Here is a 25,238-nt window from a genome sequence, read left to right as displayed (position 1 = left end):
ATGTTTCTTCCGTGGGTGGTGATTAAGAAGGTATCTACTTTGAATTGCTTGATTAAACCTTGACATACGAATGGTAATGTCATCCAGGGACTCACAATAACATTTAAAATACACATTTTCAACTTTTCAGACCTTCCAATTTTCACATACATACTTAAACATGTTGATATTTCAAATATTTAAAATACAAATTTGTACATTTCAAAATTTTCAAATGTTTGAAATATAATTCTCCACTTTTTCAGAATTTTCAATTTCAGCATTTAAAACTTTTCAATATTCAATTTTCTTCATTGTTATGTTTTCAGTCTTTTTACGAATTTGACAGAAATTCTGGAGAAAATAACTAAAACACGATAAGAGTACACTTCAAAAGAGTACTTGGAACATATGTAGGTACTTCTACGTTCACATAATTGCTTAACTGTTATGTTACAGTCGCTTGAAAAAGAATGTATTTGTAAGTAACTAACTGCAGTTCACAAGTCCATCGCCTCGGTGACAATCAGCTCTGAAGGCTGTTACAATCACCCCTGAAGGCCGTTTTAATCGTTATCCGTTTATCTAGCAGCCTCTTATCAGGAGTACACTTCTGATTGATGATTTCATCGCGTGCTCTTTTTTGCTTTCAGGTTCTGACAGCAAGGTGTCGGACGTTGATGGACAACCGTACACAACGTTGTTGTACAGCAATGGGCCTGGGTACACGCAGCCGAGGAATATTTTACGAGAAGCGGGGAAGGATTCCATTCAGGTAAAAGGGCCAGCTCATTTTCTCGCGTACGAGGATACCGCGACCCTGTTTATTGGATCGGAAAATGATCGAGAGGAAATATCGAGGGCACGTTTAAAAATCCATCACGTTTCGTCGAGGGTTCATCGCGGAATATTCGATGAAACTCTTCGAACTTCATATATTCCACCCTCTTGTTCCTACCTCCTCATCCCTCTTTTACATGATCGCGTATTTTAAAGTTCCTCTGCTACGACAATCGGCTTGGTCTTCCGACCTGATAACTTTTAATCTGACTGCCAACTATTGATTATTTTATTCCCATATACGTGTGTATACGTACAGCACAGTTTATGTGCGCAACATGGTTCCCAGTTTCCCAGTCGGGCGAAAGTAATTTAAGTTTCGATCAAGGGAAAGTTTAAGCCTGGTACGAATGTAAATGGAAAATCTAGAGGAAGTTGCTTTTAGAAGAAGACATTAATTAAAGAGAGTGCAAGGCGAGGAAGTTACAGATAGTCATAAATTGGTATATTCGTTATCGATTTGTGTTCACCTTGATAGTGAAAGTTCATTGCATTATTGAGGCAATCATTTTTTCGCGATACAATTCAGTATGCTGATATATCAGGTAGTACTTCAGTGATTTTTAATTTATTTGCTCTTATAACTATACTGCAGAAATAAAAGTGCTTACTTCTTATTTTACCTGAATTTTTCTTTTAAAATTTACTAATACGGTTTTAATAGTAAAACTTTAATATACAAGTTGTCAATGATTAATATGTAGATACATGAAAAGATAACGCAAAGAATGTGATGATATTTTTTCCCAAAAACTCGCAGAAGAAAACTAACTCTTCATGTTACTAGTTTACAAAAATAGTTACCCAAATGTACCAAACATCTTAAATTAAAGTAGAAAAACAATTACTTCGATATAACATGTATTCCATAAGAAAAACCCGTACTTTATAGACAAATTTGAAAGAAAAGGAGATCGACGTTCTTGAAGTTCAAATCATAATATTTTCTTAAATCATGCAACATATAATTAACATAAAAGCAATTTTCCATAGTAGTACCATTTAACTTTCTTCGAGTCTTCACAGATGTTATGTCTGTGTCTGTTCCACAAGAAAACAATTCATCTTATCTTCAACTCTAAAATATCTCTATAAAACAAACAGATGCTAAAGCACCTGACGTAAAATCATTACAAAAACATTTTCACCAAATCGGTTAGATTTTATTCAGTTATATAGTAACGACCATTAGTTATGTCTTACCATTCATATGATAATAAAAATCTTAAGAGTTTAATCATAGTAGTCTGTACTATACAACAAACATCATTTACCCTAAACTTGTTAATCTCACAGGACAATCGATACGTTTCTTCCTAGAACTATTTTGCAACCGTTCTATAATAGTTCTGCTTATTTCGTAATATTAAATGCACTGTTAGATCTCCAAGTCTTTGACTGATGGCACACAATTCCTCGAAGATGCCAGTCGTACCAGCGACTGGCAACAGTCAGCGACACAAAAGCGACGAGAAGAAAAATATTAAAATCGCTAGAAGGGTATGCGAGCAATTATCACTGATCCGTTCCAACACGGCGCTCGTTAACCTTTGCCTCGGGTTCCTTCGTCCAGAGTCAGTTCCTGGTGGGCATGGGCGGAGGTTTACTCTGAGCGTAAACTGATCGAGCGCGTCACAGAAAGAAATTTTGCATTGGGTTGCGTAATTATTTGCATTAATTAATATGAAAACGTTCATCCCTTCGTGGAAAATTCTCAAAATTCACACCTTTCCCTCCTGCCCTTCTCCTGCTTTTGGAGGAGTGACCTTTGTAAAGGGAAACACGAATCGGGGCCATTAAAATAAACGGTAACCCAGTTTCTCAGGAAAAAAAGGGATCAAATGAATGACATTTATGGAAGACTGATGTAGACGAGACGAAGAAGGAATGGAACGAGTGGCGCGAATTTACGCACGAAACAATGAACGTTCTACATTTCTGCGTTCATTAAAATGTCTGTAATAATATGAATGCACGGTTGATTGTTTTTCGCGGAACGTTTCATGTTAAATGCGGATATTAGTTTAAAAAGGAAATATAACGGCACGAACGGTTAAAGTATATATTATCCATTCCAAATTGCAACATCAAACGTGCACGAGTATTTTGTAATTAAAACTTTGTGCTTGAACCACTCGTTCGAACGTAAGCCCCTTTTTGGTTGCGAATGCTTTCTCTGCGAATGCATCGTTCACTGTGGCTTCCTGTTTTCGAGCGGTCGATTCGTGGAGCGATAACAATAGTGATAAGCAATAATCGTTGCGTCCTCATGGTTCGGTTGCTGCTGAAAATCCTGCTACTCAGCTCCCTCGAAGTTTGAACCTCGTATTGTGGTTTCCACACTCACTTTAAGATGAACAATAGATTTCTTCGAACCCTTTCTTCACTGGCATAACAGGGTCATTTATTTCAATGATTTTGGTTTTACCATAACCAATTTTGTTCAGTTTTGTACGCTTTGCCATAAAACCTAAATATAAAGCAAAAATATTCCTCTATTAAAGCTGGGTGGAAGAATCTATAGTCACTCGTTCAGAAAATTTGAAGACGTAAAAATAATATGATTAAAGGGAAGTAGGATTGTTAATACACATATCTGTGGCTATAAAGCAAACGACATAAAGAATATTTTCAGAAAATTGGGTTTATGATTACTCTTCAACGATTGGACATGTTGATGTACAAAATAATGACTGATCTTTTACAGTCACAAATTTATTATTAGAATAGATACCGGTAATCTCAGAAACTTTCAGTAACTGGCAAATTTGAATTCTATCTAAATTATTATAAATTGCATATCTGAGCACCTCATTCGATGTAATAAAAGACTTTCCTTTACCAACAAGATCCTTTCCATGCTTTTCTTTAAAGTCATACTAACATAATTCTTAATTCCAAACCAGACACTTTAAATAGTACTATAGTTCCAGAAATACGGTAAAAAGAGGGGTCCTGAGTAACCGTTCTCAGAGAAGTTTCTCCCATAGCATAAGATTTATGGGAAAGAAAGGGGCGCTCTGTTGCAGCCCTGCGATCGCCGTCCAACTTTTCGTTGACGTTTCTTTTCCAGCTTCACTGCTCCCCAAACTGGAATAGAGCCTGGAATTTTATTCCGTCCTTCCCCATTGACGAAGGAACTAAAATAATCAGACTCAGGATCTCCGCGACAACAGTTTCGGCGAAAGTCTCGAATTGGTCGAAATTTATTCGTACGTGACGCCAATAACGTTTAACTGTCATGATCCGATTGGATAACTCCAGCGAACGACTGTTGCACGAGACGATAAATGTGTTTATTCGTGGAATAAAGGAATGTCATTTCCGTTCGACGAGTATTGAAGAAGTCGAGGGTTGCCGACGAAACGGTTCCGCTGGAGATGTCGTTCTGAAACGGTTGGATGATAGATGACAAGTGCGCTGGATTCGAGATATTTAAGCCCTTCCCCAGCGAGCAATAATTCCTCGAGATATCGTTTCGCCGCGCCATACATTTCGGAGACAATTGCAGAACAATCGTAAGACGGATATCTCTTGTGGGGTTACCGCTTCTTTTCCTTCAACTCCACACTTTACGACCACTCTTTAACTGTTCCGTACTTTTTGGCCTGTCAGAGTAGCTCGTGATTGTTGGCTACTGCGTAATTCAATGTAAATAAATTCGGCACTAATTCGTTCCATCCTTTTTTCCTTGACTCTTCGTTATAATTCTTAGCTGGAAAGACAACAGGGACTACCAATGACACGGATAATAAGGCAAAGCTGTTACACGGGAAATATCGTGAGGATCTTAGACGAAATAGCAGGAGGGATTCGAGTACTACCGTCATGATCATTCCTAGGGATGTAAGAAAAGTGGAAGCTCCACAAAACCTTACAATACGACCGTCCTGCGGACTATGAATTAGGGTGAGAGGAAATATAAGGGCAGAATTTCTATTTATTATATTGAAATTTCGATGGTGGAGGAAGGTTGTCTTTTATTATAATCTGAACTTGTTTAATACAAAAGTTCAGTTCAGTAAATATTTTCGAAAACTACTTACACAGATGAATTCAACGTTCTAAAATACATAATCGACGAGCTTAAAGTTTTTTTCCAACATCCAATGGCTTTCAAGATAATAAGCGGGATATGGTTTCCTCCCTCATTTTAGAGGCAGTTTTCACCCTTTTAACGTAGATTTGAACGATTATAAAACATATACGTTAAATATTTTCGATTACTCTACAAACATGCCAAGTTTTAGCAAAATTAGAAGTTATCAAGGCGGACAGTTTATCTTATAAGTACTATCGGGAACTTAGAAGTTGTCGATAAGACAACACAGTGACATGAGGGGTGATCAGTTCGCTGTAAATAATAATAATAAGTATAACCAATTCGGTCAAATAGGTAAATGCGTGTGTGCCATCCTTATGTGCTTTTTTACGGGGTCAATCATATCTATTAACAGCTTCTGAGCTACCAATAGCAAAGAAGACTAAAAGAACTAAGAAAAAATCCTTTTGCTGTTAGAAAACAGTCATACAATTTTGGTTTCTTTTATTTCACCCTATTCTACGTTCGAAGCAGACCTCAAAATTATTATTTTAAGTAAGAGTTCCTCCCATTTTTTGTTTGCCTCTCGTATACCCTGATTAATATTCAGATGTATGATAAAGAACACCAATTGAACAAGACGTAATTCCGATAAAGGACGTTCCACCGTATCGCGTTTCACAGCGATCAAGAAGCTAGAAGATCCGATTACGATTGCAGTAACTGTTGAACCAACTCCTTAGAATAGTAGTTACTCCGAAAGATATCATTCTGCAGATAACCATAGAACGCGGCATGCGCACTAACATTTCGCTAGCCCCAAATCATTTCCTCGCACGGTTCATTACGCTCCACACGAGAAAGAACACGGAATACTAATCCGATTTCCATGTCGAGGTTTTCCTACGGTCAGATACTGCCACTTCGCACGTTCAACGCCAATATTCCATTCCATAACAGGCTAAAACATCGCTCCGCGGTAGCATGGGTCCTGTGGCGGTTCGCTGGGAAAACTAGCGGAAGATCGTCGCCTGGATTTTACCTCGTGCCGATTTTAATCGAGGAACTTGTGACGCCGCTGGGTGCTTTGAACTCAATGCAAGTTTTACGCGCATTTCCATGGCAGCAGGCCTGATAAAAATGCTCGTGCGTTCGCTAACAGCGCAGACCGTTTCCTCTGGTCAAAGATTATCCCACCCACTCAAATCTTGCGCACTGGGGGATGGTACCCTTTCATCTGATCGCAGCGGCGAACGTGGCAAAGGGATGGACCCGTTCAGCTTCAGCCGCGCGACGAAAGTACCCTCGTGAAGCTCTTTTTCGTCGTGGCGGTTAGAAAACGAGACAGAGTCAATGGCAAAGAAGACCGATAAATATCAAAGAGGACTGTTTCTGGATGCGACGAAAAAACTATATTACAGATGGTTTAATGAACGCGGCTGGCATTGGTCAGCGAAGCGCGCGTGGTATCAACTGGTCGTGGATCATAATTACAAGGTCGAAATTGCAGGGTCGCCTAGTCCGGTTACGGTAACGAGGCTGCGGGCCGGAATTTCGTTTATGCTGGCAAATCGTGTTCCTGCTCGACATTTATGGCATGATTTATTGGCACTCCCACCCGTGATTAGCATTTCCTGGCGAATTTCGAAGTGGGAGACTTTAATTGTAAGAAATGGCTGCATGGAAGATGTTCAGAGAGCAGGGTTGCCACTTGCTGTTAAACAATGTTAAACAACTTGCTGTTTGTGATTAATTCTTGTAGATTTCTTACAGTTACATGCGAACACAGGAAATATGAAAGTAGCTTGTTTACAGTCTTTGGATTATAATTACAGTTATAATATTGTTTCCCTGAGGTATTTCAAAACTATAAAGCACCATTACCACCACTCTCTTACAACCCTTTGTAAACAGAAGAGAATTCAAGAATTTGAAAATTATGGTTGTTTCTTTTATTGTGATCTAGGTTCGATTTTTTAAACATATTTTGTATGATTCTCATTTTTTCAAATAAAATGAAATCCCTTTTCCTTTTTAGTCTCTGTCAGAGATTTGTCATGGAAAGATCAATTTATGGATATGTTCAAATTTATAGTTAATATGTAAAAGAAACTATAACGGTTCTTGAGTTCTAATAATACTTTTTGTAACCATCTTGTACTAATCTCTATGTATCCCACTAGCAATGTTTTAGAATTACTTGTTTCTAAGACTTACAAGGTAATATAATCCCTCAAAATATAAGCCTATCATTTTGAAAATGAATATCCTACAGTAGAGGCTATTCGGATGATTACACTATTTTAGAATTAATTAATCGAGTAATACATTCAATTCAACTCAATGTTTTACCAGAAATTGATTACAAATAAAAAAAACCATGATATCTCTTTAGCATTAAAAGATATTAACACGTTGAGTATCTCGTAGGCCATCCGTGATCCATGACATATTGTCCAATAGGACGTGCATCAAATAATACATATACTATAATTCAAAATTAAAATACCTATGGCAGAATCTACATCTAAAAATGAAGAATTCGATATAATTTTAAATTTTCGATTATTAAAACACGATTCTTACACTTTGTAAATAGTTTCTGAAGTTCCATCGAGAAGGTGAAATTCACTCAACGTGTTAAATCCCTGACGATATTAAACAGAACAGTTCGATATCATCGTCCTGAAATCCCTCTAGTCCCATCTAAACCCAGAACCGAGACAGTTGAGCAGCTAATTCGGTCGATCTACCAGACTCGATGATTAGAAATCCGTTTTGCCTTTCAGACGGCTGGAGTGCCACGAGCTTGGGCGACACACGGGGGCGAGGACGTGCCAGTGTTCGCCATTGGACCGTTGGCGAATGTCTTGTTCTCTGGCAGCATCGACCAAAGCTATATACCTCACGCGATCTCGTACGCCGCTTGCCTGGGTCACCACGCGAGCCGTTGCTCCCGAGATTCCACGTCCAACAACGACACAATGAGCGTCCCGATAAGCTGTCCCTCGGCGGAGCCGAACAGCGCTGCGATATCTAGCGACGTGATGAATGACCAGGCCAGAAATCCACCCACGAAATCCGCCGCATCTCTCGAAGCGACTGGCCGCCACTCGCTGGCCAGTATTCTGCTGCCCCTTATCCTCGCCATCCTGATGTGCCCCCTCGAGGAAGGGGAGTTAATGCCTCGTTTGAGTCTCTTCCGGTGAATAGTCCCATGTTAGGTTCGACGTGGATCATCCTAAGGAGGCTTTCTGATAATCGACTAGGACAGGACAACAGGTGATACCAACTATCGCCTAACTCAAAACGATGGACTGGGGATTAAGAAACCTTTACGTTCCATGAACGCAAAGAGGATCATAAGCGTGCAAATCTCCATATGATCGGGCTAGTCGGGCGTGAGCAAATGGAGGGTCTATTAATTCTCCCGGGTAGAACTGAAGATTAGGGAGCACGAATTGAGGGTAACACAGAAATAAGTAGGATCCAGAAGGGATAAGTGATCGAAGACTGTGTTCGCCACGAATTTCCCTACGCGAGGGTGGAAATAATTTATCAACGACTCAATGCGTCAGGTTTCGATCAAGACGAACGTCCGTTCTCCGTGGAAGATCCAGGGTACCGTTAAGCGTAGCTAACACACAGTTCCGTTTCACGCTGTCTGCTATCCCTCCGGCATCATTGAGTCGTTCCAGTGGCGGAGTCAATTCCATTCCAACGCTTCTTCCAGGAAAGAGCCTTGTATAACGTTCAACTCCAAGATATTTCACTGAATCCGAATCAGAGGTTAACAGATCGATCTGAATACAAGACGATCCTGTAAACGTATGGTTCATGAAACAATACAGAGTTCCACTGAAGGTGAACATAGATTGAGGCATGGGAGACGCCAAGTGGCAATTTGATCGAAAAACACAGAATCCAGCAGACTTCTAACTCAATCAAGCTATATTCATTCGATAGTTTCCTTGGTCCTGGCAGGTTTGGCACGCTTCAAAGGAGAGTTAATGACAGTTCTTGCCTAATTTCCCAAAGAATTTAGAATTATCGATGAAGAAGGGTAGATTCGGAACTGTCTAGGAACAATCTTCGACGATAATGACTACACTAACACTGCTTGGTGAACTTTGGCGACTTTCAAAGCTCTTCTAGGGTCTAAATGAGGTTTACAAGTGGTACGTGACGAGGATACTATAGTCAACCCTTGTGAAGGGCTCTGATAAAGGTAGTTCGATAACAGGTGTGTCGAGAACGATGAGATAGATACTATGTGGTGTTGAAGCAGAGTGTTATGAAGCTTTATGTTGAACTTCGTGGAGTTGAAGTCGATGTGAGTAATTACGTTTCAGTGGTGTTTTCTCAGTTGCAAAAAATGTTAAGGTCACGTGTTTTGTGAGAGTTAAACAAAGATTAAATGAAGGTATTAAAGACACCATTAGGAACACAGATTACAGGATATATCAAATAGGGAGATGATGTTCAGAGAAAGCTTGCTGCAACAGGCAATTCAATTTAGTGTAAATTTGTACAACAAATATGGAAGTATTTTATCAACGATGTGAATTATTGACGTTTCGAAGTTATTGTATTTAGAATATTCATTCTATTGCGTTTATCTCGTTGACATTGTTCGATTTGTTAAAATGAGTTTAAGAGTCGTTCACCATAATATTTTACTATAGTTTAAGGTCACTAATCAACCGAACACGTCTTGTTTTTAGGACAAAGGATAAAGTACACTTTGAAGGAACTGCTTTAAAAGAAAGTTACAATAAAACGAAACTCTTGAATATTGTATTGTTGTGAAAACCTGACCTCTTAAGTGTTTTTCCTCGACAAACGAAAAAGCTGCTAACTATTCAATATTTTAGTGTTTGTAAAACACCTTCCAAACTTTCATACGGATCGATCGAATGCCAGCGCAAGCTGGGCCACCTGTAAGTGGATCAAAGACTTTTTTCTAAATAAGATTGGATGCAAATAGATAGTACTAATGAGATATAATTAGGTTCAACTTGGAAGTTTCAATTTCGAAGACGAACCAATTGCAGAATTTGAGTTTTTGAGAAAATTTAATAACATAAAAGAAATAGAAGAACAAATCAGACAAGTAAAGCAATTGCATAAAAGTAATATAGACGATAAGAATTAATTTTTGACGTCGCGAAATTAAATTTGTAATAATTTTGTTGATAGATTACTATCTGCACCAAAATAGATATTTAACTATTATTGAATAATTAATATTTCGTCCTACGAAAATGATATTTCATTAATTCTGACTAGTTGATTTTTAATATTTTATAAACACATTTCTAAATGTACTTCTAATATTTATAAATTTCTGAGCTACAACAATCCATTTTCATTTTAACTAGTGAATTTATGTATGTTAGGTTTCCTTTGATCTACTATGCTCTCTTTTATTATAGTACTCTTATTATACTCTACCAGATATTTGGAAGAATCCTTAAACTGTATCATGGCGTTTCTGTTTTATAGTCACGCTTTACATTACGCAATAAATCAATACATTTATAAAGATAATTAAATATTACGTATTAATTATGTGTAATATTTATCAATAATGTTCATGTCTGTAAATATTGATCAGGTAGTGGACACTCCACAGATTGAACTAGGTAAAAATATACAAATGTGTTTATTAAGTTAATTAATTTTGCAGATAAAAGACAACGAGGAATGCAGAGAACCTTGGAAATTTATTTTCTTATCTTCGTTAAAATTGGAAACTGTCTTTTACTAACAAAAATTCCAATTTGTTAGGGATCCGTATAATATCATAATAATTTGGTACTTAACGTAATTAAGAAGCTAATTTACAAGAAGAATGAAAAATTCTTCGCTCCTGAGGTAGACAAATAACTGACTTGAAAGAGAAGTTGTGAAGAAATCATCAGCGATATTTAAATGAATACAAACGTGCAGATGGAATCCTCGAATTCAATTAATGAGGCTACATGTCATCAGTCGATGTTGATTTACAACTATTATCTGGATTGAATATTTAATTATAATATCCATGTTTGATAATTGATTAAACAAGTGCTCGTATTAGAAATTCTTCCAATATGTTGTTTCTAATTTTTATGAATTATTAGTAAAACTTGATCTGTGTTGCTCTAAATATACTGTATTTTTGAATTGAAATGGTGTTTCAAACACTTTCGTGTGATGTCAGTGGCTGCTGACCATTTTTCATTACCAAAATTTTGGCAAAGATAAAAAGTATATTGCTTAGGAACTTGTAAAAGATTCTGTTGAAGTTATTTTGTTTGTAAAAGAGAACTAGGCAGTAAAGCTACTTCTTACAGATAAAGTTATTTGCAATTTAATCACATCCACCCAGAGAGTGAATTATAAATGAAGATCTGAAAGAAGGATTATAAATAACAGCTAATAAATACATTGAAATGCCAAATTACAAATAAGGGAAAGTTAATTATGGAAATGAGAAAACTTCGAAAGGACAATTTATATAGTACAATATTTACCTGTCAGAAGTTCACAACTTACAATTAGTATGAACAACGTGCTTATAGGGAGTAAAAGGCACAATTTTGATATTAATCAACGCTCTGACTCGTTTTATCCTTGAGAAAATCCTAACGACAAATACACAGTAAAGACAAAATTGATGATTTTAAAAAGAATTTGTGTTCAGAATATTGTTATTATTATTTGCAAAATATAGATAAACAGAGACAACTTCTACAATACATAAATGATTATGAAGAGCGAATCAGTTTTATAACATTCATAACATAAATAATAAAGTCCTAACAATGCCACACAAATAACACCTGAGACACTTATTACAGTACTTAAACATTCATAAACGATTTATATTTGGGATGGCACAGCAGATCATAAGGAAACTCAAGTGTTAAATTTTATATTCAACTGCAGTAAAAATGCAATAACAGTGGTGGGACAGTGAATAGATATTCAAGCCCAAAATAAACTTTGAATGTTTGAAGCAACTCCCTAAAGTTAACTTAAAGTGACGCCTAAACAAGGAAAAACGATGACTTGTCCAACTGAACTATAAAGTTTGTGGAACGACCACTTCAACCTGTTTCGAAACTTTAAAAGGAAATACTGAAACTTCCATTCTTTTATATTGATTTCTTCAGCATCACCTTTAAAAACCATCACTTCGCGTCAGATCTTTAAAACAAAAGCCAATTTTACTGTGATGGATGAGTTCACGCGCTTTTATTTACGTCTTTAGTTTATCATTTAAAAATGTTTATTACAACCAAATTGTAAGAACTCGGAGTTTCTGAAACTCCATACATTTACATAAAATAATGACCCTTGAATTCTTTATATTTTTTTCGATTATTAAAATTAAGGGCTACAGAGGCTCAAGATTCTTTATATTTTTTTATTTTATTTCATACAGTCTTTACTTTGTATATATGGTTTATAAAAGGAAATTTAAGTACCTATTCAAATAATTTTGCTGTATTATTCTCGTTAATACATGAGCTTATATCCCATATTTGTATCTCATAACCCTCCACTGATTCATTCATGTGATCATCTCTTTCATTAACTTAATACGTGACTTTATAATATACCTACAATTTACTTATTTTATTTATTTACTCATCGTGTAGATCAACAAAGCAAGTTTAATTTCTGAACGTGTTTGTTTAAATGACATTAGGTAACTTACAATTAGCATAATATCAAAATTATTATTTTTCTTGCTAGTGACCATTACAAACTGTCAATGCGACATTAAACTTCATTCAACAAGAAATAATCACCTTTTAAATTTTCTTCCTGGTTGCTGAACATTCTATACACGATATTTTCAAACATGTGGAACATTTTTGGAAGATAAGTTCTACGTATAAAGACAATGAAAAAGTTCAAATATACACTGCCTGCACAGTGAGCTACTCTCTTGAAGGTCCTACTGCTCCCAGGAATATTCCGACATCTTGAATGAGTGGCACACAATCATAGATCTTTAAAAAAGTATCACACCATACCCAATATAAAATAGCATATAACTAAACCACTAAACGTTTCCAAACACATGAGCACATGAACCTTTTTCATTGTCTTCATGTTTAGAATATATCCTCCAAAAATGTCCCACGTGTTTGGAAACATTTATATAGATTGTTTGGTAGATCAAAAGGCAACGAATACAAAAGCAAGTTTCGCCATGTTTTGATCTTTATTTGTAGTCCGCCCAGGTTCTCGAATCAAATGGTACAGAGTCCACAGATAGAGTTCATCTGTTTTTTACGCAGTATTGAAAGAATTACAGGCAAGGATCAATCAGGTAGAGCTTCCTTTGCTACTCGACCCTATATCGTTCGTTATCCGAGCAAAAGACAGTATCCCCGACACGGAGAAATGTCTTACGTTGCATCAACGTATTAGGTTCCTTTTGTTCGGTCAAGGATCGTCGACAAGAATAAACCGTTCGAGCGGGGAAAAATCCTTAAGGTGATTGTCTATTTACAGTGACACGTGGAAGAGCATGTACACCGTTGCGCCAAAGTCCAGGGAAACTGTACGTGACTGTGTGCGCTGTTTCACTGTCGTCTCATGTGTGTGCACTCCTTGTTCGGATCCTTCTATTGATATTTCGAAGATGTCTTTCAGCACAAATATTTTCGTTAGGTATTTCCTTCCTTTTTTTCCTGTTGTACGAAAGCATGAATTTGTGTCAGAAAAGAAGAAAGACATGTTCTGAGCCTTATTGAGTCTATTTCTAAACTGTATGATTTGTTGAATCAACTTTCTGAGTGGGGAAGATGAGCTAATTTGTCATACGAAGATTCATATCACATTGGGGGAAAGAAATTTAATATTAACATTAATACAGAACGAGGAGATAGAATGTTAGGTTGTCATGAAACACTCAGTTGACTGGCGAATTGCTCTCCTATGATTATGCAATATTTTCTAATAAAAAGCTATAGTAGACTTGTTTCATTCTTGTGTAATAATTAATCAGACTCTTATTCCATGTTTAACAAACTTTGTGCCTATATTAGTGTGCGAAAAATATTTGAGAAGTAGATGCCTACAAATTATGAAAGATCAAATTCTTTCATCAAAATATGATATTAAAGATCGAACTCAATGAATGATTTTTAAATTTGTATTAGTATTTAGTACTTTATACTAGTAAAGTTTATTAACCACGGTGCACATATTTCCAATTAATATTTTTTTCAATAGACACGACTTCTTAAGCCTAATTTTGTACATACAATACTAGTTTAGCTTATAGCCAGACCCTGTTAGTAAAACCTATCGCACTAAACGAATATCTCTAAACCAACAGAAAGTATTTAAACAAAGTGGCTTGGTAGATATACGCAGATCCTCCCAATTTGTTACACGATTTCTGATGTGTACATACTGTAAAAACGTACCGTTTACAAGGCTGAACTACCTATACATACATAGCTGAAAAAGACAGCGAACACCCATTGCGTTTCAGCCGATTGTTAGGAAAAATTGTCGTGTCATGGATGCAGATATATCGCAAGCATCGGCTTCCTTTTTCACGACTACTTTTATGGTTTCATGTTCTTGCACAGTGTTCATTGCCATACGTAGGGTCCTCCAACGTCAATAAAAGTGTGCAATAAAAAATGAAGTTCCTAATGCTATTGGCGGATGCGACGTAAAAATGTAGACAATTTTTAAAATCGGTATTAAATCACTGACAAGTTCTAATCCTCCTAATAAACTATCGTTTACAAGATAAATCGTTAAAATTGATCCATGAAATTATATTTGATAATTGGTAATTTACGTTTATTTCTTTAAAAATTTGTAACATTCTTTTTAAAGTTTGTTTTTTTATATTAATTCTGTAGTATTTCAATGATACGGTGGATTATGATTGAAGATAACTACGTCGTAGAATGAAGATATACCTTAATCTAAAATTAATAAAAAGCTGGAATACTTCTTTAAGATCTGAATTGGGATTGAATTAGACTTTCTGGTTAAAAACAAGTTTTTACTACAAACTCAATACTACTGTGCTTATTTTTCATAATTATTTCTTCATTTTTGTTTATACTTGTCTTTGACAAGGCAGAAACAAATCGTCAATACATGATTCTTATTTTGTAGCTTATGTAAAATAAATACTATATATATATACATTTTTCGTTCCATGGCATAAACGTTTTTCCATACTAATGACTTTCATAAATACATTTTATAAAAGGAATACTTACTCAGTAATTATCTTCTTTCATCCACAAAATCGCTTGAATAATCACTTATGGTATTCTACGTGTGTAATTTAAAAACATGTTGCCAATTCATTTACAGCACAATATATGTGGTCTCCTTGAACTTAAAAGTTAAGAACCGAAGCTCGATGTCGTCCAATCCTCTTGACGCTTGGTCGTATATCGTCCTGATAACAGTGGCAGGTAGAGTTTCGACAGCTCTACTAATTTAGGATCGACAGGGATCGCGAAGAAATCGATTTTCGCAGCTTAACGCGGGACTTAATCTGCCCCAGTAAATTTATAGAAACAGGAGATTCCCTCTTGTCGTGAAGATTTCGAAATAGCAACGGGAGAAATCGAGCGAAGGGAGCTCGTGATTGAATTGGAGCGCGCGAAAGAGAACTAAATTCGTAGCACTTATGACTCTTGAAGCTTTGCACTATGCTTGGGGTGCTGTTATTAAGGAACATTGTCAGTGGAAAAACTTGCTTTAATTTGGCATCAGCGGAAAAGGAGAAAGCTTTTAAATTATATTTGAAAATAGAATAAGAAATATATCGGGTAAGAATCTTTTCTGGGAAATTCTAATCTGATCTGACATTAAATAAGAATTGTATTTTTCCAATATAATAATGAGAAAATTTGTAAGAGAAGTTATGTTGTTGGAGAAAAGAATGTATGACCAAACAATTTGAAGTCCTAACACAAATGTTTACTATATGTCTACTTCATATTGATAAATAAATTTGAACTACTTTAATTAATGTTGCAACTAAAAAATGTATCAAATTTCTAACAACGTCGAAGAAATTTTTCAACCTTTCTATTAAAATTTATATAATTATATTTCCTTTATTAATTGAAAAGAATCTTTGTGGTAATGAATAAAAGCATCAACTACACAAAGCTACATAAAAGACTAAAATTAGACAAAGGACTTTTTAAGTTAATGAAGAGTTTTTTAAAATATTTATTTAAATTACTTTAGCATTATACAAAGCGCTCTTTTCTTCATATTAGGCCAATGTCATTGCAATATGTAGTTAACACAGGTAACAGAAAAATAAATTTTTCAAGAAACGGCGATCCATTCGATTTCACTGTAAAATAACGATAATATGAAGATTAATTAACTTATAATAAAGATTAATTTTCATTTAAGGCTTCAAATGAAAGAGCAATCGATTGTTTCTGAGCCGACATTATTTGGGGACCGACAAAGTGAACTGGTGGCGACGTTTGATGCGAAAGGTTAATTAACTTCCGGTGTCCCATGGGTAGCTGATGCTGGATCGATCTTTCTGTCTCTAGCTCATTCAGATTTCCTCCCTGAGGAAAAAGAAATTAAATACGCCTCTTGACTTCTACGGGCCACTCACTGTTTACCACTCGGCATTAATTTCCATGCGGTATTTTTACATTTTGACTCGTTTAAAAGCGGAAGTGGAGAATATGGAAGAGGAAAGTAAAAAATGAAAAAAAATAATAAATCATTTCCATTGAAAATAAACTTGAAATTTATATAAATTTTCAAATCGAACGTTCCCGAGACAGTGTAATTTATTTCGTAAAACATAACGTTCGATTGGTCTAATTGAACATTTACATACTCTGAAGCATCTATAAATTACCTTCATTTCCTATAAAATAGAAATATATATTTTAAACTGTTCGAGGAAACTGTTATGTATGGATATATACAATGGCAAAATATTCTGGTTTAATTTGAGTAAGTTCTAATTTAATTTCAACCGCGCAAAACAGAGCATTATTTTCAAAAGAATGAACAATATTAATGAGTAACGTATTCATTGCGATTAAATAACGCAAAATTCTCGTAATTTGTTCTAGAAAAACAAAGGAGAATTGTCGAGAGCTGCTAAAAACAGTTGAGAAACTCGACTGTGGTTATATGCTTCCTCTATACTCGTTTCATTAATTTTACATTGTTCGATACTGTGTACCTCAATCTTTTCAGTTGAGAATACATCGTTATCGTTTGCTATAAACATTCTCACGATTCAATGGTAGAAAATATATTTGTATAGTATTTGTAATGGTAGGTCAGGTCATGCATCACATGCATGACATTTCAAGTTTGGCTTGTCAAAGATTTGATATGATTTGGCTTGTCACATATTCACATATTCACATGCACATATTCAAAAGTTTGAGAGATATAATCTTATCTCCCTCGAAAAAATTGAAATGTATCTGCTGCCAATAGTACTAGCCACTTCCTGCTAAGTGAAAAAAATGGGTTTCAGAATATATAACAATAGTTCTTAGCGATCAATTAAGGCTTCCGAAAATTATTTAATGATTCTTTAAAGACGTGATTAAAGATTCTTTGTAACACTTTAGAGACATCGTTAAGTAGAGTATCAATACAACATATTTTCCCTCTTTATTTAGAAGATTTGTCTTTAATAACATCTATGTTTTGATAGAAACAAACGTTTCTCAGTAGAGACTTCTGCATAATTTTATAATCATACACAACTAAAGCACGGAATGAGAACTTCATTTCGACATATACATTTATGTCCTACAAAATGGTGACATAAAGTCTTCAGAAGTGGATTCTGATAGTTATAACCAGCCCACTACTCGTCTTTGCACTCTATACTCAGTCTACTACATACTCATTTTATGAATAAAGTATAAAGGTAGCAAAAAGGAACAAAAGTATAAAAATAACGACATACATATTGACAGCAACAACGAGGTAGGAAACAAATACAGAAGCGACAAACAGTGACAATCCTGACTAATGACGCGATACAAAAAGATTAGCTCTCAATGTTTGTTATTTCCGCTGCAATTCCAATAGCTTGTCCACACATTTGAAGAAAGCCAAGCCAGAAAAACAGGCGTTGCTTTTACCGTGCCTCACAGGAAGGGAAACAACTTTAAGAGGCTTAAATAGTTTACGTCGAGCATAATGTCCAAGAAGCGTGCTGAATGCGTCTTGAAACCCTTGACTTGTTGAGTCTCTCAAGTGCTATTAACTTCTACTTTACAAAATTGCTACATTCCTGTGAGGCATTATAAACAATCCAGACGCAGACATATTCAGATTACAGTTACGGAATATTCGAATACTAGAGCTGCACATCTAAATATAAAAAAGAATCGAAGAACAATCCCCATTAAAACGTCTATTTGTATCGCTTATTCGAGCAGCCCAACTAAAAATCGTGAAAGGAAGTATTGTTCCGAGTCCATCGTACTTGTAATCCCCAATAAGGCAACGAAGGGGAATAATTCTTCTTTCCATTATATCCCTTTACTACCTACACTTGGAGAAGTCAGAGCCAATCCACTGAACATATACTTTGCACGTAATTTATCGAGTAAACCAGATGACATCAAAATCGTGGAGTGGCATCTCACTTCCAATTGCGCGAAAAGCAAGGAATCGTGTTGATATTGGCACTGCTAGCTTTCACAGGGATGAGGGGCCACGACGGAAACAGAAACAACGGTCGGTTTATAGATAACAGAGCTAGTTGAAAGGAAGGAAGTGAACGACTTTAGACGTTGATAATTGCGTTCTCTTAGAATTGTCTGTTGTATGCTGCGTTCAGTGTTTACGTTTACTGCGTGGGCGTTGGATGTGTGTGGGTACATGTGTGCATAAACGTTTACCTAGTTTCAGCGGAACTAAACTTACAGTTAAGATTTTTAGAGTCGCGAGTCGATAGTAGCCGCGATAATCGACGAGACCAAACTCGAAAATAGACGCGAGCTCATCGATCTATACATATATACGTATTATACATGCAAATAAATATATTTCTGTAAATAACGGGAATACGAATTATTACAGATGGAATTTACTATAGATATCTGTACATTATTGTTTCATAAAAAAGGAATTTCGAAAATATGTGCATCGTTATCCAATTCATTTACCTCCCCCTCTATTCCATCTTGGTTTTATTGAACGGTCTGCAAATAAAAGTTATTCGTTAAATTTTCATCTAGTTTTTCTCAACATGGGTTACATAAGATTGTTGAGGGTATTTTAACACATTGGAGGCCAGTGCATTTTGCCAAGACCATTCTCAGCGACCAACAACAGTCTTCTAATTGTGAGTATAGAAATGATTCAAATGTGACCTCGGCTATTGGGAAGAGCTAGCCCCTGACCCAACAGGTGAGTCATCGATCTCTAATGTAGTGATTATCTAAAGTATAATGATAAGCAAATTTTTCGATTTGTAAAAAGTTGACTAATTTTTAGATGTTTCAACAACAAAATTAATCCTGTTATAGAAAATAGAGCTGATCGATTTAACTTCTGAGAGGATAATATGTACATGCACTATATATACTTATATAAGATTCTAAGCTTGCTCATTAGTTGATCATTATGATATAAGTTGCGAGTTTGGACATCATTTTTACAAGTTTCTTGTATCGACCACAGTCATCAAAATACATATGTATACGCAAAAGCAGAACACACCTCACTTTAAAGCATTTTCTTACCCCCAGAAACCAAAATCTAGTCGAGAAATATGATTTCCTATTTACGTCTATTCAAAACCTTTAGGTATTTACAACGCTGAAAAAAATGAAACTTTCGTGTTATCAAATTTTGCCTATACAAAATTAGACTTCTCACAAATATACAGTTTTCTATATTTCGATAGTGTTCATAATGAGTTCTGAAAGATCAACTCTTACCACTAACAAAAGGTGAAGATTCATCGTTTTAGTTTTCGCTCCAACCTTTATCGCCTTCTACGGATCCATTTTAATGAAATGTAATAGCGAAGAGCATGATTAACTTAACGAGCAAATGTATTATAGGAGAACCTAAATATCGGTAAATCATATCGGGCGCGGTTCCATTATGAACTAGCGTTACTCGTGGCTCCCGTTCCCGGACGGTGCATAATTCATTCTACCCTCCAATATCCCGCGCGCACTCGTACATCTACCGTGGTTTTCCGCTAATGTACTTTAGGCAGTGCCAGGCGACGCGTGCAGATAGTGATCAGCAAAGTTTCGGACCTTGCAACCACGTAAAATCGTGGCTAACCCTTGTTTACACTTGCGACGAAATATCTCAAACCTAGAAAAGGACTTCTGAGAACTCAACTGATCCTACATACAGATGTCTGTGTTACTCGTTCTTTTCTTCTGAGTGATTCAAAGTTATTAAATGTGTCAGTAAGAGATCTGAGCTTGTAATACTTGTAAAAAGAAGAATTAAATAAATACTTTTAGCAAATGTAATTGCTGCTCATAACGTGTATAAGTAAATAAGGGTAAATAATCTATTACCTGGTTCTAATTAATTCAGAGAACTACAGACTTCAGAAGGAATTAGAAAATATGTTTCTTCAAGTTCTTGAATTTAACAAAGTATGTGCATACAGGCTTTTAATGGACCTACGTGAATTCCAAATGTTGGTACTATTATATTTTAGGGTATATTACGTAAGATTATGAAGTATTTTGTATACGATATTAGGTATGCAACTTTAGAATCAGTGGATATATGCAAGGTACTTTGAGGTAACTCTAACGGATTAAGGATGTTCTGAATGGTTGGTCTCAAAGGGAGCCCAAGGGGAATAACGGAATGGTTTCATAAGCCGCATGCATAGCTATTAGGAAAGTTTCACTTGTGCCAACCGGCGACGCCTTGCAATCAGGGAACCTAACATTCTGTCGATTGTCAACTCAAATTGTAAATCAAGTTATGTCGGAATTTTTTACGAATATTCCATATATTTGTATAATAAATCTAATATGTGACAGATCTTAATTGATTGATAGATGCATATTTAGGAAAAGAAGACACTTTTTCTATGTGGTATCCTATTCCTATGTGATGTCAGGTCATCAAATAGACGCAAGTAAGGACACACAATCTACAATCACTTAAGTGTTGACAACGTGATTTTTAACTTTAAATCCTTACTATAAATTTATTATAGAAGAAAATAACTATAGGCTTATCTTCGACTTCATATAAAAATACAATGTATAGGTACATATGTATTGCTTTTCTAATATGTATTACTCTCACATCTTCTACAAAATTTATGCTAGACTCTATCGTAAATAAAATCCTTGAACAAGTGACACTAAATAAAACGTTAAAAATATAATTAGCTTTTCATTTAATTCTACATGTACACTGCAAATTAATATCCCATCGACCAACCGACAAAATGGTAATTCTGCTGTGTTCGAAAGCTATTTGCTGCCAAGTGGGGGGAATTCTAACAATATTAATTTAGCCGAGCTACATTAATTGAAGCGAAGTTTAATAAGATAGTATTAGATATCGATATTGAACGTTCTACCACCCAATGAAGCATGTTCTACTACAATTCCTGAAGGCAGTAGAATTTCGTGTAGCAACTTATAATAACGCAGAAATTGAACTAGATGCGCGTTAAACATGATGCAACGTAGAAGATGTGTAATCAGTTTCGTATATAGCAAAATAGAGCTTCTAGTATCCAAAGCGGCGCCATTGAACAATAGCATGCAGTAGTACTCGATTAAATTCGATGGAGATTGGTGACAGCACAAGTGTTTGTATGTTACGTCGTTTCTAACAGTAGTTTCTACCAAACTACCCATTTCGAAGTTTCTGTTTAACGAACGATGCAGATGAACATGGGAAACCTCTGGCAGTAGTAAACAGATATCTGTGAAATGTCGAATCCATCCAGAAATACACATTTTGTGTGTCTTAACAGCCTTAGAATTTATTATAATAATGCTGTAGTGTTTTATTTTCGCAGATCAGAAAAGAGAGATTAGATTATGTGGGGTTGATCAAAAGTCAGCTGTTCGTATAAAATATATGATATCTATGCTATAGAATCAGTTGTATAATTTAATATACCCTAACACATGGAGTGACCACACGTAAGATACGGTTAAATTTGAGATGGCAAACGTTCTTATATTACAAATAAAAATATTTGTGGTTTTGAGAAAAACAGAAACATTTTACTTCAATGATGTAAATATGAATAACATATAAAAATGTATAATACCAGAAAGTATGTATGTTTGTTCATGATTTGTTAGTACAGGTCACGTTTCTACGTCTTCTTCTTTTTTAATAAAGATTTATAAAAAATGTTTTCGAAATTAAAAATAAATATTAAAACAGGTACATGCAGAGTACATTCAAAGTAAGTGACACAACTTTTGGACATGAAGCCAGTTAAGCTAGGAGTAATTATATGATAGGCAATTTCAGTTTCCACACTATTTAGTTAAAACTTCTTTCTTCATTATAAATAAAATCGTATTCCTAAGGTATACGCTACTTCACAGCTCCCTAGGAGAACTCAATCAAAGTTTTAAAATCGAAACGATTTGATTTGCACGATGGTTTCAGCGTCTCGTAATCCAATGCTCGCTGGAATATTGACAACGACGGAAACATGACACTCCTCGCAGTTCCCATCGTTCGAGGGCCTTGATAAGGATTATATCCGGGAAATGTGGTTGGATTAACCTAGCTGCGATTTCATCAAAGAACCGGATACCGTCTCAAGAACTCTGCAAAAGTTTTTCTTGGTTAAACGGCTTGGCTCGACTGCGATCTCGAAGGAACAATTATACTTACACGTTTCCGAAGGGAATTAGGAATGCTGACTGATTTATGATTTCGATAAGAATAGGAGGGAACGTATTGAATTCCCGTTCCTTTCGACGAGTAAATTATTGAAGAAATTCGGCTGGATTTGCTCGGTGAACTCTATGAAAGCAGCGTGATAATTGCGGATATAAAAGTCTGTGTGGATGATAATACGATAGAGAGTTCGATGAAAAATTTAAAAGCCATATTGATACTCATTAATCTACGCTTTTAACGTGGAAATATGAATCTGTGAATGACGCTAATGAATGTTAGTATTAAAGAGTCATTCCATCTAGTACTGCAAATCAAAAAGGGACTGCATTTTTATAAAATATATATGCATAATAGATTATTAAAAATGGAAAAGTAATGAATATGGACCGATTTTAGCAAGAATATAGAACGAGGAACTTAAATGCTTTGATATATATAGCTGTTTGAGAATTATCTACAGAACATGTATATATGGATATATTTACATAATGTGTATGTATATGTCAAAAAAAAGACAAAAGGTATCGTTTTGCTAAAGCACGAAGTATTTCGTTGATATACAATAAATCTAAAATCACATGTTTGTGTTGTACAAATCTTGCTTATACAAGCCAAATTTTAAGCATTAGTAGTTGTACTCCAAACAAATACAAATATTAATGGCTAAAGAAGATATGTAAATTGTTTTGAACTAAATAGCTGAAACAATAGCTAGCCTAAATATTTCTCTTGAAAGAAAGCTATTTTAATTTTTACCGATTCTTCTGCAACACATTTTTTTAATTCATATGCTTTTTGGGCTTTAGGGTACATATAAGCCTTCCCAAGCAAACTAGTTTGAACCCAGGAATATTCAGTTTTAACGATTACTGCCCAGTGTCTAATATAAATTATAGTTTTATTATAATATAAATTGCTCTTAATTCTAATATTCAAAGCCTTTATACGAAGACAATAGTAAAGCAATAATTAAAAAATAATATTCTTTTATTAAGATAGAATTGAATAAAATCATATTTATAGCCTAAATATCGATAAAGAAGTATCTACGTGTCGATAAAAGTAACATGGAAATAACGTACCAACAGAAGCAATTCCGAAAGTTTTATTATCTAAAGAATAAACTCACGAAATAGGGACAATCCATTGCAAATGTTCACACGAATATTCCCCCGTGTATCATACAGTTGCGCAGCTTGAAATAGAAATCGACAAAGTTCATGCATGTCGAGTATTTTAGAGATTGCCTTGTGATACCAACAATTCTATACTGTTCGTTAACACATTCACGCCAGCGTGTACCACTGGTGGCTCACACCGTCCGATAAAACAAAGCGCTCTTAAAGCAACCGCCCATTGACGAGAAACTCGAGTTACAGAGCTGGCGTGAACACATTACATCACATTCAACTGAAGGTTTTACGTTGTGATAATGGACCTATAAGGCAATAGAACCATCCGTATTATAATTACAGATAGTATTCTAGCTATCGTACATTGATCGAAACGAACAATTGTTTACAACATTAAAGAAATTATTTTTCAATCCATATATATTAGTTGAAGTTAGAGCTGTAGTTTATTAACGGTTAAAAAATGTTTTTTCTTGTCGTGGCTAGCAGAGGTGAACTGTGAGCTCTAGATCCTCGGATCGATGAAGATCTGTCAAAACACGTTCCCACTAAATGTACTTTCTGGTACTTTTAGATGGAACATTAACATTAATTTCCTTGCTGACGTAGAACAGTCAACATCACTTCTAATAATCTTGAGAAAAAAGGACACATCAGATATCATCATCCTAATATTCCGAACCCTTTTTTACCACCATGTGTAACAGTTCAGACCACCAGAAGCCAGACTAATTAAACTAGATTTCTGTCTCCACTTCCATACTATGTTTCAAAAAACACTCTCTATAATCTCGTGTACGTATTATATATTTCTTTCCGAAAAGTTAATCAATTTATTTGGCTTCCGAGACACTAAAATTGCTCTTTGCTCAAACTCGATTTCCCATTTCGTTTTCACGATACATCTACACCACTGAACAAGAGAATGCTCAATCTCGATTAATATCAATCAAACTAGTTCCACTTTCACAGCACCCTTCATAATCATCTTCGATCACATACAACATAACCTGTTACAACAACTCGTCGAATTTGACAGTTACCGAGACCATGCCAAAGCTGAATAAACACCTAGTGACATCAATTATCGCAGACATCAGAGAGTCTGTGCACGTTGCAAACGAGTTATACTCCTGGCTAGGCGATATCGAGCATCTATCATGGAAATTCCCCACGAAGATCGCGAGAGATATAGACGCGATGGAGGTTGTGAAGGAGCATAACGGGACAGCAGGAGAGTTCTACATTCTTCTCCTGGAGCTGGCTTACGACAGGTTGTTTAGCTCTTTTTCCAAACGCGTTTGCATGAATTTGTCGAAACACACGGAACAAAGCGTTCTAAGCGGAAAGAGCTTCCACCGAAATTT

The 25,238-nt window shown here is 35.5% G+C and overlaps 1 protein-coding gene across 1 annotated transcript in view; it reads left to right on the top strand.

Moving 5' to 3' along the window:
- The window catches only part of LOC143183370 (alkaline phosphatase), a 367,206-nt gene extending 357,552 nt beyond the window's left edge, over nucleotides 1-9,654 (top strand). Inside the window, exons 8-9 of the mRNA XM_076384898.1 lie at nucleotides 633-754; nucleotides 7,651-9,654. Coding sequence (XP_076241013.1) covers nucleotides 633-754; nucleotides 7,651-8,070 — 542 coding nt within the window. The 3' untranslated portion in view covers nucleotides 8,071-9,654. The remainder of the gene's footprint in view (nucleotides 1-632; nucleotides 755-7,650) is intronic.
- Nucleotides 9,655-25,238: the final 15,584 nt, after the last annotated feature.

Source organism: Calliopsis andreniformis, chromosome 1 (assembly GCF_051401765.1).
Source record: "Calliopsis andreniformis isolate RMS-2024a chromosome 1, iyCalAndr_principal, whole genome shotgun sequence".
NCBI classification, from domain to species: Eukaryota; Metazoa; Arthropoda; class Insecta; order Hymenoptera; family Andrenidae; genus Calliopsis; species Calliopsis andreniformis.
Note: the sequence above shows the minus strand (reverse complement) of the source record. Positions and strands in the feature narration are given on the sequence as shown.